Source organism: Microchirus variegatus, assembly GCF_963457635.1.
Source record: "Microchirus variegatus genome assembly, chromosome: 5".
Lineage (NCBI taxonomy): Eukaryota > Metazoa > Chordata > Actinopteri > Pleuronectiformes > Soleidae > Microchirus > Microchirus variegatus.
In genome coordinates, this window is record NC_139806.1 from 2545863 (window position 1) to 2562474 (window position 16612).

Here is a 16612-nt window from a genome sequence, read left to right on the forward strand (position 1 = left end):
CTGCACAGACTACTTCAGAAACTGCTGACTCGTTTTGGATTTTCACACACACACAACCATCCATCTCCATGTTGAGAATATGAGAAAATATCATAAAGTTCTCTGAGTGAAAATGCCTCGTCGATGCCCGACAAGACAGGGTTTAAAATGATGATAGAAAATGAACAGCAACTCAACGCGTGCTACAACCAAGGTGTGCAGAAGTATAATCTGCCGCAGGCCCCCGTGTGGCTAATAAAAGTGGCAATTGATGGGGTGTATGCGAGTCATCTTTGTCCTGCTTAGACATGGATGCAAACGGCTTGACTTCTTGGCGCAGGTCTGGACCCGTGAGGCAGCGAATTCTGGTTGTGTGGTTGCTTATAAATGTGATGTTGCATTTCTGAAGAGGAACATTTTGTTTCCTCTTCTTGTTTTGGCGAAAAACATCTCAGTCATGCCTTCAAGGGAGGTAAATATAAATAAATAGATACAACTGTTAGGTGCTCTTAGGAGCCCCAAGCAGTCCGGGGCTCTATCTGACTCAGAATTGAGTCAGTCACAGCATATTTATGGCTGTTCAGTCTGTTATTTTTGACTTTGCCACTCTTCCGTAAAGAATATTAAGCAGCGCTTTAGTCAAGTGCCAGGATTTTCTAACAGGATTTGGCAGGACTTTCAGGGTGACGGCGACATTCATATAATGTACGTCCAATACAAGCCAAAAACCTCTGCAGCGAACAGTTCCTCTTTTGCCAACACCGGATGTCAAACAAAAGCCACCGACTTTGTCGTATTAAATTACTACTTCGCTATATATTTATGTAGACGCCGTATGCCAAATATTCATCCTTCTAGTAAAGGTCCAGTGACTTTGTCATTTAATTAATCAGTCTGGCATCATTATCTAGTTTCTTTCGGTTGCTATGTTGCCCACTCGTCGGCTCGCGTCCCCCCCCTTCAGCGAACATGCAAACGCTGTCAGCCGTTGCTAGGAGCAGTAAATTAAATACAATGCAATGACTGCGGATGCTTGTCTCTGTTTTCATGATTATCGCCTTTGCTCTGATTGATGACATTATCTCGAGGACGGCCTAGACGGAGCTTTTCGACCATAGAAACCGATCAGCTGATCAAATGGCAGCAACTTGATGCACAAAGAGGCATGGGTTAGGTTTGGGGTTGGGATTTGGCTTAAGAGGTTAGGAGGTTAAAACCCTGTTGCACAGAACTACTGATCCAGCGTGTGGTGATGTTGGTTCAGTCCAGGTCTGTCAAATGGTGGTTTGACAGACCTGATCCCCAGGCAGAGCTCTGGGTTAGGGTTTGGGTTGGGATTAGAGGTTAGGAGGTTAAAATCTGTTGCCCAGGCCTACTGATCCGGCGTGTGGTGATGGTGGTTCAGTCCAGGGTCAGAAACCACCTGTTGAGCTTCAAACCCCGAATCATCAGAAGACGGGAAGAAAAGTGATTGAAGTATCTCTGAATGTGGGCATGGCTGTTGGTGACAGATGGGCTGGTTTGAATATTTCACAGATTGTCATGCACACGAGCATCTCCGGGGTTTATAGGGAAAATGGTGAACATATCCAGTGAAGCAGCAGCAGCTCTCCTGGCCAGAGAAACGCAGTGGTCGTTGCCAGAGGTCGCAGTGAGATCGGAGTGCCAGGTTTAAAATCACAGAGAGGCAACGACAACAACAACTTGTTACAATCGCGTCACGTCGGAGTACAGTGCACTGACGACCCGAGATGACATCTCCATGAATTGATCACAATCAAACCTAATAAGACAGCCACGAAGAGCCAATTCCCTTATTCAGTGCTTTGTCATAGAGGAATATGAGGTGAAGAGACAGAACAGCAGCAGCTCAGCTTGCATCCTCTGCCACTGTAAGCAGGTTTAACTTAGCGTCTGTTTATGCCGGGTCTCTTTAGGAATGCAAAGCCGCTGCATGTTTTATGTCCACTGTCGTTATCTCCGCGCGGGGAAGAAAGTCCATCATCAGTCACCTGAATGATTACAGACCCGTTGTGCATACATCTGTAATCAAGGGGCCGGAGTGTGACTCATTTTCAGAGCATTAGTTCTGCCTGTTCTTCACCAGCTGCTCTGCCAAGAACACACACACACACACACACACACACACTCTCACTCTCAAGTGTCTCACACTTGGGCTGCATTCATAATACTGTTTTCATTTAAATGTGGCGTATTCTACGTCCAGACGACAGACTATGGCCCGTCTCAGTGGTTATCTGCATCCATATGAATATGCCTAAAAATGTATATCATGTGGCCATGAGTCATGGATGTGGGTAACTGCATCATTTGGTACGTTTTATATGCACGGTTTAGTCGAGCTAACGCCGTAGTCCGACTAAGGAATAGAACGACTCGCCAAGCTGTGTGTGCGTCTGATTTCGTCTACATAGGTGTCATATGTGTCCCTCTATACAAGCTAGTACGGATTGAATCTGTTTCCTGTTCCAGGTACTGTATGTTAGTCCGACTGAGACGAGCTCGTTCTTAGTCGGACTAATGTGTTTACGTGACTTTAAGAAAACAGTATTGTAGTGCATTTGCATGACGATCATGTGGAATAGACGTGTAACGTCTCGTTTTAGTCGCCGCTGTCCTTGCGTATGTCTTGTTGCTGCTGCTCTTAGTGTTTTCACCTGTGTATAATTATCCGGCCTGTTCAGTTCTGTCCTCCCCTCATGTCTTATTCGTCATCAGTTTTGGACTTCGTGTCGCGGTGGCTTACGTCTAAGAGAGCACTTCTTCGTTAAAGCCGGTGATCAACTTTTGGACTGACGGAAAGTCTTTTGAGTTTCTTGGAGCTCAAACTTTGACACCTCCAATTTTTGTAGCCAAAAAAGCCCGACCAAGTGTGTTTTTTCTTCCCCCCAATTGAAGTCTCGGGGGCGCTAAGAACAGAGACAGCGCTGCTCTCGAGAGTACGGCTTCACCTTTTCCGTATCTGAACACAGCGCGGCTCTGCAGGGGAAAGCAGCTGGACAGAATTGTTTGTTCTGCCTCAGAACTCATCAGCTGCAAACACTGACATGTATGAATACATTGGGTGCGCATGTCTAAAAATACCAGCGTACTGCACACACTCTGCCAGTCTGCTCCTAATAAGTCTCCCTTCAGGGAAAAAAAGTCTCAGGGCCATCAAAAGTAAGACATCTTGTTTCCTTTCCTCGACGCCGTTCACTGCACAACCTCTGCAATTCTTCATCAGCACTTAAAAAACAAAGCATTGTGTTTTTGTCATTTAAAGCAACCCACACTAATATTATTGGGATAATCGATCGGACTACAAACCTCCTGTACGTGAAAAGTGAAAGGCGATCTGTCGTCGTAATTAAATTCTCCACTTCTCCTGACACGCAATCGTTAGCGTTGTGTCTTCTAAGGATGAACCGGTATGATGCTCAGTGTCGTTATTAGCTCGAAACTTAATTCATTAAAAAATAAAAAATAAAACCCCAATTAGATTTGTGTCAACACTTGTCGAAATGTCAATTTAATCATTCAAAAATATTGTGTTTTATTGTATTTTAAGAACAAAATACACTTTACGTTCTTTACGCACTTGCACTTGTTTTTGCGCTTCCTGATTTGTCGTTTGCGCTCCCTCACATTATTTGCGCTCCCTCACATTATTTGCGCTCCCTCACTTGTTCTTTGCGCTCCCTCACTTGTTCTTTGCGCTCCCTCACTTGTTCTTTGCGTCCCAGGTTCCTAAGGCCCGCCCACAAATAAAAAAACATAATGCAAAGAACAAATCAGGGACACTAATACGATAAAATACAATATTTTTGAATGATTAAATCAATATTTTTTGGGGATTTGTAAAAAGTGTTCTAATTCCATAGAAACTCAGATAAAGGGTCAAATTCAGTCGGTTCCATGAGCTAAATATGATGTAAATGTAAAATGTAAAAAAGTAGAAAATCAAGGTTGTGATATCGGTGTTGTGTGTTGTACTGGACACAAACGGTCATTGTTTTCCCCAGATTGGACCCGTGAAATGTGAATGATTCAAAAGATGAACATATTTATGGACAATATCTGTCCAAACCCGGCCTGGTCAGGTGTTCATGGTCGACCACACTGCAAGAACACGGACTTGTGTTTGTTGATGCTGTGTCACGCAAGAATTGTTTGTCATTCTGTGATGAGCACACACACACACACACACACACGGGCAAATTCCCCATCCGCTGCTGTGTTTTTGATGTTTGGCGATGGCAGGAATCGTAAACGTGTTCAGCGGCGTCTCAGTCATTCTTTTGGTCTCTCTCCTCCTTCGTTTGTGATTCATCTGCATAAACCAATTAAAAAATCTGTGCCGGCGTGAGATTCATTATACCGGCAGGTCGGTCGAGGCGTGGAGCGTATACAGTTGTCCGGAAAAGGTGAAGAAGAAGAAGAAGGGGACGAGAACTTGAGCAGTGTTCGTTCACGATGTTTCCGCGTTAAAAAAAAAACATCAATAGCCTCTCTTTTTTTTTTTGTCTTTTTTTGGGGGAGGCTTTTGAAGGAACAGGACTTCTGTGGGGACAGATATATCGAGTTGAGAGGAAAATCCTTTCATTGACAACGCAGCAAAACTTCAACAGTCTTCAGATTATGACTTTCTTTTTTTTCTGAGTGGAGGATAAAAGACAAAGACTGAGCATCAGCACTCTTGTTCCTGTCGAGGTTTTGTTGGTATGTGAAAGAAGGAAAGTTTGGAAGGTTCATAAACTGACCCAGTCTTTGACTTACTGCTGTAATGAGCTGCAGAGTCCTTAACTGGTGTGTTTTTCCTGGGTTAGTGTTAGGATGTGACCATCTTTGTGAAAACTTGTAGAATAGTTTTATTCTTATTTATTTTATTTTTATCCTCGGAATTCTGACTTTAAACTCAATATTCTGACTTTAAGATCAGAATATAGTTACAATTCTTAGTTTTAAAGTCAGAAATTCTGAGTTTAAAGTAGTCGGAATTCTGAGTTTAAAGCAAAGTCAGAATTCTGAATTTTACTGAGTTTGAAGTCAGAATTCTGAGTTTCACAGTCAGAATTCCAAGAATAAAATCAGAATTCTTAGTTTTAAAGTCAGAAATTCTTAGTTTAAAGTCAGAAATTCTTAGTTTAATGTCAGAATTCTGAGAGTTAAGTCAGAATTCTGAGTTTAAAGTATTTTGGCGGAAATACCCAGCAGGGTGCAACTCCGCTGATGATTGGGGCTAAAAAAGAAGTTCAAATGAGCTTCATGCTCATGTTTCCTGAGGAATTAACAGAGCGCAAATCACTATTTTATGGTTTTTTTTAAGGCTTTAAACGGGAGTTTAGATTCTTATGGGCGATATTACAACTGGTTAGCGCTTGAATAGCCGAACCACTCGAGGCTGCAGCCTTTGATTCTGCTTACTCGATTCTATCCAACAGTGTAGGAGAAAGCAAAACTAAAATGAAGCATTAGGGGATCCCTCACCAGTTATAACAGTAACATGTGATAACACCACTGATAACCTTTCGCGTCCCAACGAGATAACACAAGAATAACCGAAGAACGTTATTCTACAGTGGTTTTTGTGGATGCTTACATATTACAGTGCCGCTACACTTGTACACGGACACAAACACACACACATTCAAAGGCTTTCGGCTTCACACCTGACCTACAGGAGTAAAGCAGGGATGAAGGGATGAAAGGTGAACAGTGAGCCTCTTGAGGTGGACAGATACAGACAAAGACGAGAAAGAGAGAGGGAGGTTGTTGCTGCAGGTATAAGAGAGTCAAAGCTGCAGATCTCACAGATGTTTCCTGCTCCGGGCGCAACACAAACTCTGGCTTTCTGCTGCTCTCTTTCTCGTTTGCTGCTTCAGAGGATTCTTGTTTTGTTTCTCAATCTGGAGCTGACCTCGTTGCTCTTCCTTCTGTGTTTCTGTCTACTGCTCTTCTCCACTTCATCTTTCATAAGCTTGTCACACTGGCCTGTCCGTGCTTCTCCAGCCTCCGTCCATGCACATGAATAACCTGCCTGTACACACATGAAACCTGATTTAACTAAAATAACGCAGGCAATGTATGGAATTAGATTTGTGTCAATATTTTCAAACAACACTTTTCAAGAAGCAACTAAAATATCATTTTAGTCATTCAGAAATATTGTGTTTTATTGTTTGAAAATACTATTGTTCTTTGTGCTCGCTCACTTGTTTTTTTACTCCCTGATTTGTTCTTTGCGCTCGCTGATTTGTTCTATGCACTCTTCACTTGTATTTGCACTCCCTCACTTGTTTTGCGCTCCTAACTTGTTTTTGCGCTCTCTCTCTTGTTCTTTGCGCTCCCTCGCTTGTTTTTGCACTCCCTGATTTGTTCTTTGCACTCCCTCACTTGTTCTTTGTACTCCCGCACTTGTTCTTTGCGCTCCCTCACGTTTTTGCGCTTCCTGATTTGTCGTTTGCGCTCCCTGATTTGTCGTTTGCGCTCTCTCACTTGTTCTTTTCGCTCTCTCACTTGTTCTTTTCGCTCTCTCACTTGTTCTTTGCACTCCCTCACTTGTTTTTGCGCTCTTTCTCTTGTTCTTTGCGCTCCCTCGCTTGTTTTTGCACTCCCTCGCTTGTTTTTGCACTTCCTCACTTGTTTTTGCACTCCCTGATTTGTTCTTTGCGCTCTCTCACTTGTTCTTTGCGCTCCCTCACTTGTTATTTAGGCTCCCTCACTTGTTTTTGCACTCCCTGATTTATTCTTTGCGCTCCTTCACTTGTTTCAATCGATACTTTATTTGCTTCTTAAAATGTGTTTGAAATTATCGACACAAATCTAATTCCATAGAAATTAAATGTGACACACGTTCCATCTCGAAGATGAATAAAGACAAGCAGACTCGCTTGAGTTAACCAGACACACTGGTTCCTTTTTTAAGAAACATGCATCACAAATATGTAGTTATGTTGAAACGGGGCAGTGATTTTCTCAAACAGCTGGCGTCCGTTCGTCTTAACAAACGTTGCACAGCAAGCGAAAGTAGTGCTTTTACTGAGGGGAATATTTTCAGGAGTGGATTAGTAGGCATCTGCTGCTCTTGTGAGTATTTTCGTGCAGCAGGACAGCGTCCATGTTAGCAGGAAATAAATAAAGAAATCTCCCCAGACATAAACTCTCAGGTCAGAAAAAGATCTTAGTTGAATAACCAGCTTAACTCGGAGTGGGAAACATTAAGCCAAAAAACTATTTTTTACCAAAATGGTTTTCTCCCCTGCATACAATTATGGAAAAAGTCTAAAAATGATAAGACTGCAGTGCAAAACAGGACAGCTTCATTAATTCTGAAGGCAGTTTGATTTAGGGCAAGTATAAGATAATAAATAACAACAAGCAGACGGTAAAAAATGAAGGGAAATTTGGTTTTCTCATGAGATTACATCTTTCTCCTCACAATCTTACCTTTTCTTGGTGGTGTTTTTACTCGTATATGAGTGACGACATTAAAATGTGGGCTGTTTATTACCTCTGAATGTATGTAAGTAGAAATTTGAACTGAAAAGTCGTGTGTGCACAGCTTGTGTAGCAGCAATAATTTGAGCTCTTATGTGTGTTATTTGTCTCTCTCTCTCTCTGCAGCTCCAGTCAGACCAGGACCACGGCAACGGCGTGGTCAAATATGTGCTGTCGGGCGAGGGGGCGGGCACCATCTTCGTCATCGACGAGAACAACGGCGACCTGCACGCCACCCGCCGCCTGGACCGTGAGGAGAAGTCTTTTTACATCCTCAAAGCCACGGTGGTCAACAAGCGCACGGGTCAGAAGTTGGAGCCCGAGACGGACTTCACCGTCAAACTCCACGACATCAACGACAACGAGCCTCACTTCAGCAAGGAGGTTTACACCGGCAGCGTGCCCGAGAGGTCTGACATCGGTAAGATCGCTTTTTTTTTTTTTTTTTTCGCCCGTTGCGAGGAGGAACATTTGTGTTGTGGTTGACAGACGCTTTTATTCAAAGTGACACAACGCTGCTGACACAGCCCTCAGGAGCGACTGGGGGGTTAAGTGTTAAGTGTTATCTCACCCCGGGAACCACTACCATCTGATCAAAAGACGACTTCCTCTGCCACTCACCTACCACTCACTCGTCCATCAAATGTAATGATTTTATGAGGCTTTATCGTATCGTTTGAACTAGGGATGGGGCCGATCCGATCCAGTATCGGTATCGGGTTCCGATACAGACGTAATTGACGGATCGGAAATCTCTATAGTTGGATCGGAAATTTCCGATCCGTCTGTGTGTGTGTGTGTACAAAATGTCCAAAGTGTGGAACCATTTCAAGAACCCAACAATGTGAAGGACCACTGTCAACGACAGCTGGCGTAACCACAACAACACAATGATTCAGCATCTGAGCCGATAGCATGCAGTTGCTAACGCTGGCGACACACGCTAAAGTAAACATTGATGTTAGCCGATTTAATGTAGCTTGCTAGGGCTGCAGCTATTGAATATTTTTGTAATCGAGTATTCTATCGATTATTCCTCGATTAATTGAAAAATAATTGGCCGAACGCTCGATTGCAAGCATATTCGCTAGCTGCAGCCCGTGTTTGAACTACAATAACGGTGTGAATGCGTTTCTCTCTCTCTCTCTCTCTCTCTCTCTCTCTCAGGTACGTCCGTCATGCAGGTGACTGCGACGGACGCCGATGACGGCATGTACGGGAGCAGCGCCAAACTGGTGTACAGCATCAGCCAAGGACACCCGTACTTCTCAGTGGACCCCAACACAGGTGCGGGTGACAGAATTGTCCTTTAAAAAACGCAATCAATGCATTCTGGGTAATGCTTACACTCTTAGAAATGAAAGTTCTAAGTAGAACCATATAAGGCTCTTCGGCTTGTCCTCATAGGAGAACCCTTTTTGGCTCCTGGTATAACCATTTTATAAAGGTTCCACATGGAACCCTTTTGGAGGGTTCCACCAAGAACCCTTTTAAAACCCTTTATTCAGGAAAGGGGTTTGTAAAGGTTCTGTGGATCAAAATGGTTCTTACTGGAACCATTAGTGTTACCAAGAACCCTTGAAAAACCCTTTCTTCGGGAAAGGGTTTTTCAGAAGCAAATGGTTCCAGGTAGAACCTCAGCCCTTGTAGAAGAACCCTTTTGGAACCCTTATTTCTAAGAGTGTAGATACTGTACGTCCTATGCATTATACGCAGAGTATCTTTGTATAAAATACTGAAACACATCAAGAAAGGTGTGAATTAGATGTTAGAAACTAGCCAAACTGCTATAGCCTATGCTGCTATCAGGGGTCAGGAGGGGGTGGAGCCATTTAAAGGGCTTCTTCATCCAGAAATGTTTTTACCAAGTAGGTAAAAAAATGGGTGAAATGGGAAAGTGCCTCTGCTCAGGTTAATTGTTCACCCTGAATTAAGATCTGCACCCAGATCGCTTCCAAAATCCTAATATTTGACCGTTATAAAGTAGTAAGTGACATAAAAATCCTTTTGGGTGGAGCTTATTGTAGGATAAACCCAGCCTAACATCGTGGCTGATGCCTGCAGTCAGTTTAGCGTTAGCTAAGTTAGCTAGCGTGACCATCATCTTCGTGTCTTTGGAGTGACGGAAGGAGCCGAAGAACCAGGTCTGGATGAAGAGGAGATCATTTGAAGCTTCACAGAACCAACATAAGCCTTCATACTGGCACTGTGATTTTTTTTAATTCCAAAAATAAGTGAAATAAAGAAAGAAAATAAGCTTAAAAGCTCCTACAGCGGGTGTTTTTTTGCTCTAAAGCAGCCTGACATTTTGGTGAAATGTCAGCGTTCCTTTTAGGCGTCGTGAGCTAAGTTAAACATGGCGCAGTGGACGCGCGGAGAAATGAAAGTAAACATCGGACGACGCCGCACCTGGAACGACACAACAGTAGAAGACTCTTTTCATTGTCATTATGATAAAAAAAAAGAGAAAAAATATAACAGCAACAAAAGAGCAAATAATTAAAGCAGGAGACGCAAAAACCACAAGAGCAGGAAACTGCCAGCACTAATACTGCGTCTCATTTGAAGCTGCATTGCTGACTTTAAATCCCATTTCTATCTCACTCGTGTTATTGTAAGCAGTTTAGAGAAGAAGAAAAAAATCCTTTTTCCCACCTGCGTCTGTAACCAGCAGCTAAATTTGATTTGGCTAAACGGTGTTTTGTGCATGAACTCAGCTCTTTATAATCTCAATTTGAATCAATACTCATAATTATGGAAGAACTAAAAACCCTAATGGTGAAAACGGTGAGTATGAGGACGAGCCTTCACCTCTGTACGAGGAGAAAAGGGAACAGAGAAGAGAAAATGGGTTTTGCTGTAATGTCTTTTCCTGCCCCCAGCTGATCTTGTGTACTTTCTGTGTAAATAAAAAGAAAAAAAGTCAGCCGTCCATTTAGATAATCAGCACTCTAATCTCTTTCTGCTCATCTGTTTGTTTGTAACTAAAAAGATGAGTCAGGTTCAGGTTCATGGTCGGATTTCATGGTGTGACAAACATTATTCCCCCGATAAAAGCCGCGTAAACAAGTGTCGTGGAACGTTGTTAACAGCGACCACTGACTGTACACACAAGTCTAGATGTACGCTGTGCTCACGCGGCGCATGTGCATTTCAGATTACCGTAACTCCTGGCTTTTTCGTGCAATTTTAATCATTTGAACTGCCCATGGAAGCTGTGAAATGGGGCTTTCTGATGCTATTACATGCATTACGGTAATGACTGAGTGCCTTGGAGTTTGGCAAAGTTTTAGAGGCATATTCTGTGTAAATAAATCCGAATCTTGTAAATTATAGTTTTAGAATTTTTTCACAGGTTTCAGGGGCAATTTGAAAGATTAAAATTGCACGAAGCAGCTAAGAGTTATGGTAATTTGAAATACGTATGCGCCGCGGTGATCCCTGTGGTTGTAAAAGGGTTAATCTCCTGTGAACGCAATCTGAGTAAATAGTAACAAGAGATAAATAATACGTCATGTTTACGTGCTGTGGCACCGGAGTCCAGGCACCGTTTACAAGATGTTAGCTCAGTTAGCTGCGCTAGCTCCTTTAGCGCGCCTACAGTCAAACTGGAGCGGTCTGTTTATTAAAGGAAAAGAGCAGCGCTACAAATAACCAGCGTACCTGTGTACTGCGTATGTGTGCTTCTGTTTTTAAAGTTTAGCGTTACTTTAGAGACTCATTTTAACAATCGGGAGTCACGTAAACATGACGTCACGCGCGTCATGGAAACGCGTTAATGTGCGTTAACGTTGACGTGGTTAACGCACGTTCACCACACTTAACCTCCCAGCACTAATAATAATACATTAAATGAGAATGAAAGGATTTTACAGAAAAGTACGTACATACACTCGCTTGTGAAGTTCAAACTGAAGAATCAGAATGACGGGGGGGGGGGAAGGCTGCATTTAGTGACTCTGAACATGTCATGGTTGTTGGAGCCAGAGTATTTCAGAAACCGCTCTTTTATTGTGCTTTTTTCTTCCTCACACAACACAACACAACAAACAACCATTTCTAGAATTTACAGAAACAGCCATTTTCTGCGCGACGGGCAGAAAATGGCTCGTTTGATGCCAGAGGTCAGAGGAGATTGAGCAGACTGGTACAAAATAGAAAAAAGGCAGGAACGGTAACAATCCCACTTGTTTACAACCAAAGACTATTTTCCAAAAACACATAACCCTTCAAACCTTGCATGGAAAAAAAGCTGCCACTCCTGCCTTTACTTCCTGCGGCGTTCCTAATAAAGTGGCCGTTACGTGAACGTTAAATAAATAAATATGAATGCTTGCTGAATTCTGTGGCCTGTATCAATCTCAGTAATTACTCATTAAGTCATTCCAGTATAGACAGATTTTTCAATAAGGAAACAACATTTAGAAGAGAGTTGGATCGATGAAAGGGGGAAAAAAAAAAGATGTCCATAACTAACCCAATTTATCTTAAGCAACCCAAAGCAGTTTTATTTGAAAAGGGTAAAAAGCTTCACAACAGCCATCGATTAAAACACAAATGGAGTCTGCAGTTCTTTTTTATATATATATATATATATACAGTATATGAATGGGGCGACACAGTCATGCCATTGTTATCACTGGAGACTCAAAAGCAGACGGTTCTCGGATCTTCTCAAATGTCTTGTTTTTGTCCACAAACCAAAATTATTCAGTTTTTAATGATTTATTTGTTTTTATGGAGCAAAGAAAATCAGAAAATATTCATATTTAAGAAGCTAATACCCACCAGTGACACTTGGTCCTGTTAGCATAACTGCTAGCAAAGATGGCGGACACTGTCTGGGTCTAACTCACTGGTGGGCACGTAGCAAAAAAAAGAATAAAGATATTTCTCAAATTACTGGAAACGGAGGTTGGGAAGCATAATTTTTCACATCGGTCGCGGAATATGCAGAGATATGAGTTAACCGAAGAAAGACTTGCTTTACTTTATCAAAATATGGCGGAATGTGTGCCGAAAATGGGTTTAAATGTTCAACAATTTTCTTCCTTGCGTTGAATTTGGTTGTTATATGGAGCTTAAATATTCACATTTAAGAAGCTGATACTCACCAGTGAGACTTGGTCCCCAGCAAAGATGGCGGACACTGTTTACATTCTGGGAATGAGGTCCCGTCACGCAACCGGTGAGTCTAAAAATTGCCGAATTAGCGTTACAGTTTCCAGCCTCAGCCCAGGGCTCGAACCAAGTGTCACTGGTGGGCACGTAACAAAAAAAGAACTGGAAACTGAGGTTGGGAAGCATCATTTTTCCAAAATATTACTCCAACAACTATTTTCTTCCTTGCATTTAATTTGGTTGTTATATGGAGCTGAAATATTCACATGTAAGAAGCTGATACCCATCAGTGCCCACCAGTGACACTTGGTCCTGTTAGCATGCCAGCAAAGATAAAGTTAGCGCGGAGTTAGCGTTACAGTTTCAAGCCTCGGACCAGGGCTAACAAAAAAAAGAAGAGGAAACTTGCAGAAAAATATAAGTTAATCAAAATATGGCGGAATATGTGCAGAAAATAGGTTTAAATGTTTAACAATTTTCTTCCTAGTCAGAGACTGTTGCATTTCATTTGGTTGTGCATCATGTTTTTGAAAAGTAACTCAGTAAAGTCATGATTAAAGTAACCAAACAGGATTAGTGATGTGTTCCTACAGTATATCAAGTCTGTTGATTTGTACAGAAACGCATTACGCAAAGTTTTGTGAGGTCAAAGAGGATTTGAAAACGCCGTTGTTAACAAGCTGTGCATAAAAACAGGTGGTTCTCTACTCAACCACCCACAGAGGAAACAAGAGAACATAAAGTCAGGTTAACGTCACCTTAACAATCTTCTTTTGTTCATTCGTACAGCGCAGGGCTGTCATTGTCGGGTGAGTGTGAGTGTGATGTGATGTAGGAGGTATAAGACGTAGCTCCGCTATATAACGTTATTGTCTCTGTTGTTCAGGCGTGATCCGGACGGCTCTGGGTCCCGGCGACATGGACCGCGAGCAGAGGGAGCACTACCAGGTGGTGATCGAGGCCAAAGACATGGCCGGGCAGAGGGGGGGCCTCACGGGCACCACGGTGGTCAACATCACCCTCACCGACGTCAACGACAACCCGCCACGTTTCACCCAGAGTAAGTGAGGAGGTGATATCGCATCCACATGATGAAACACCGAGTCACACAATAACATAACATTCATTATGGAAATCAGAGGCAGAAATGAAAGAAAAAAAAAAAGTTTCAACGAGACAGAAATGTCACAGAGTTTATTTATCCACAAATCAAGTTCAGGAATCAATAATATCCCTTTGCGTCCAAATGTACTTAAAACGAGCCCTCGAGGCAAAGTCAACATTTCATATCCCACCATTTACTGAGGGGGAAAATTAAGATTTTATGGATTTTTACCAGAATATAGACGGACACTAATGGAAATGTGTGTGTTAGCGAGTGAAGAACGACAACTGGTTTTGTTCACAGAACAGCAATCGCTCCACTTAGCCGTGAGTGAGTGAGTGGTACAAAACTTTTTTTTTTTTTACCCTAATGGCGCACAATACAATGGAGTTTCTCTTTACTGATTTTATTTTTTAATAGATTCGGAACTCTTAAATGGAGAAGTTGCTGCTATTTTTCAAAACTCAAAAAACAAACTCCCAAACTAAAGTCTGCTGCACATTTCAGCGCGTGGATGCTGAAGTTCAGGCGGGAAGGTCGGCCTTTGCCGCCCCCACAGAAAGTCCATCATTTCTGGAGTTATTACTGAGAGATGACCCGCAGGGGTAAGGGTTAAGATTCTGTGAGTGGGTTGTGTGTTGGCAGCAGTGGTAAGGGGGAGACGGCAGCTCCGGTTTTTGCTAATAAATAAAGTTTTTTTTTGTTTTTTTACCTACTCAATGTAATAACAGTCGAAACTGTCCGTAGCAGGAACATGTAGCGTGCGGTAAAGACGGGGAAGCTCTTCCCTCCAATTAATATGAGTGAGGATCAGAGGAAACTGAAGCAACGCACAATGGAATCCAAGAATGGAAAGCAAGGCAAATGTGATCCAAGATGGAGATTGAGATTGTTGTTTCGATGAAGTGCCGGTGAATCACTAGTTGTAGATGTTTAAAATGGACCTAGACCAGAAGTTCCAATTAATGCTGTTTTTTAGTGTGTATCAGCGTCATTACCTTGTTTATGAAACCCTGAAGGTTCTTAACAAACATTTCAGCCACTGCTGAGAACGCTGTGTTTTATTGTAATCTCGGGCTCAGTGAGATCTCTGAAAAACCCGTAATAGTTACGTAAACACCGGTTCAGATCCGCAGATCGTCCAGACGCACAACAACCTTGCGTAGCGACCCCTACTGATCGGGCGGGAAATTGCAGCGCGTATCCGGCACCACGACGGAGAGGCTCGAGGGGTCTCCGTGGTTACGCAGTCGGATAACGCATTACTCAGTTGCAGAAGTATAACGTGGCCTGAAGCCTCAAACACAAAGACGACACGAAAAGAGCAGCGCTACAGATAGCCTCCGTACCCGTGTACTGCGTATGCGTGCCTCTGTTTTTAAAGTTTAACGTTATTTTAACAATCGGGAGTTACATAAACATGACGTCACTCGCTGCTAACGTGCCCAGCGCTAGTAAACAGTACAGTTCTCGAGGACTTTACCGTTCCGTACTGTACCACGATGGAAAAATGGCTCATAATCACACTAAAGCACACTAAAACGTACAAATGCGACGTTATGAACTTCTGTCCCAGTAACAGTGATTCTTCCTGAAAGACCTTTTAATTAATTCAACTGGATTCAGCCTTAATCACAGAAACATACTCGGTGTTAACGCGTGGGCTTTGTACCAAGTAGACTCTCTCTGAAGACTAGTGCTGTGTTGTGTTATTTTACATATTCATGACGTCCTCTCCAAATGTGGCCACAAATTATAGATTGCACTGGCACAGCTGGGCGCTGCGGAAAAATTTAATTATTATTCAATCTGTAAATTATAGTTCAGTCGGTGCAATCAGTCGTTCAGTGTAAAGCTTGTTTTAGAGCAATCACCAGATGAAGAACAGATCACTCAGCTCAAGGCTTCAGATACAGGGTACCTTTTTTTTCATTTTTTATTTACGATTAATTTGTAAATGCGCAGAAAGGGTCGTCAACGTCTCCGTGAAGTCACGTCTCAGGTGATGAACAGGTGAAAGAGAAGTAAATTGAAAATGTAGCACAGATATGAATTTAAATAAAAACGAAAATGACAGTAACTGATCAAGGTAATGTGACGTGAAGTGGCAGCTTAAACACACACACACACACACGACTGTGACCTTTCATCACTTTTTATCAGAATTCTAAGAATAAATTCAGAACTAAGATGTTTTTTGTTTTTTGTTGTTGTTTTTTTCAAATATCAGAATACTGACTTTAATCTCAGAATTTAAGCTTTTTCTCTTTTTCTTTTTTTTTTTTTTAAATCTCTAAATTCTGAGGTTTTGTTCGTTTGTTTTGAATAGATTATGATTTCTACAGAAGAGGTTCAGGATTAAGGGATAAACAGCCTGAATTTTGAGATTTCAATCATACTTCTGAGATAAAAATCATAATTCTAAAAAAAAATTGACTGATTTTAATCTCAGTATTATGAACCTTTTACCAGAGTTCTAAGATTAAATTCAGAAATAAGATTTTTTTTTTCTTTTTTAAATCTCTGAATTCTGATATTTTGTTTTGTTTGTTTGAATAGATTATGATTTCTACAGAAGAGGTTTAGGATTAGGGGATAAACAGCCTAAATTCTGAGATTACAATCATACTTCTGAGATTAAAATATCAGAATTTTGAAAAGTATTATGAACCTTTTACCAGAATTCTAAAATTAAATGTGTGTGTGTGTGTGTGTGTGTGTGTGTGTGTGTGTTATTTGTTAAATATCAGAATACTGACATTAATCTCAGAATTCAGGATATTTTATTTAATTCTAGGAATCCAAATTTACTCAAAACTTTACTGTATATGTATATATATATATCATAAACATAATATATTCAATAACAATTTAAATGTTTAAATTCAAATGAAGACGCATGAGAAC

The 16612-nt window shown here is 41.7% G+C and overlaps 1 protein-coding gene across 1 annotated transcript in view; it reads left to right on the forward strand.

The window, feature by feature from the left end:
* Positions 1-16612, forward strand: part of LOC310927711 (cadherin-6-like) — a gene marked incomplete at both ends in the record, with an annotated part of 55778 nt that overhangs the window by 10025 nt on the left and 29141 nt on the right. Inside the window, 3 exons of the mRNA XM_083890085.1 lie at positions 7606-7900; positions 8647-8766; positions 13487-13660. Coding sequence (XP_083746211.1) covers positions 7606-7900; positions 8647-8766; positions 13487-13660 — 589 coding nt within the window. The remainder of the gene's footprint in view (positions 1-7605; positions 7901-8646; positions 8767-13486; positions 13661-16612) is intronic.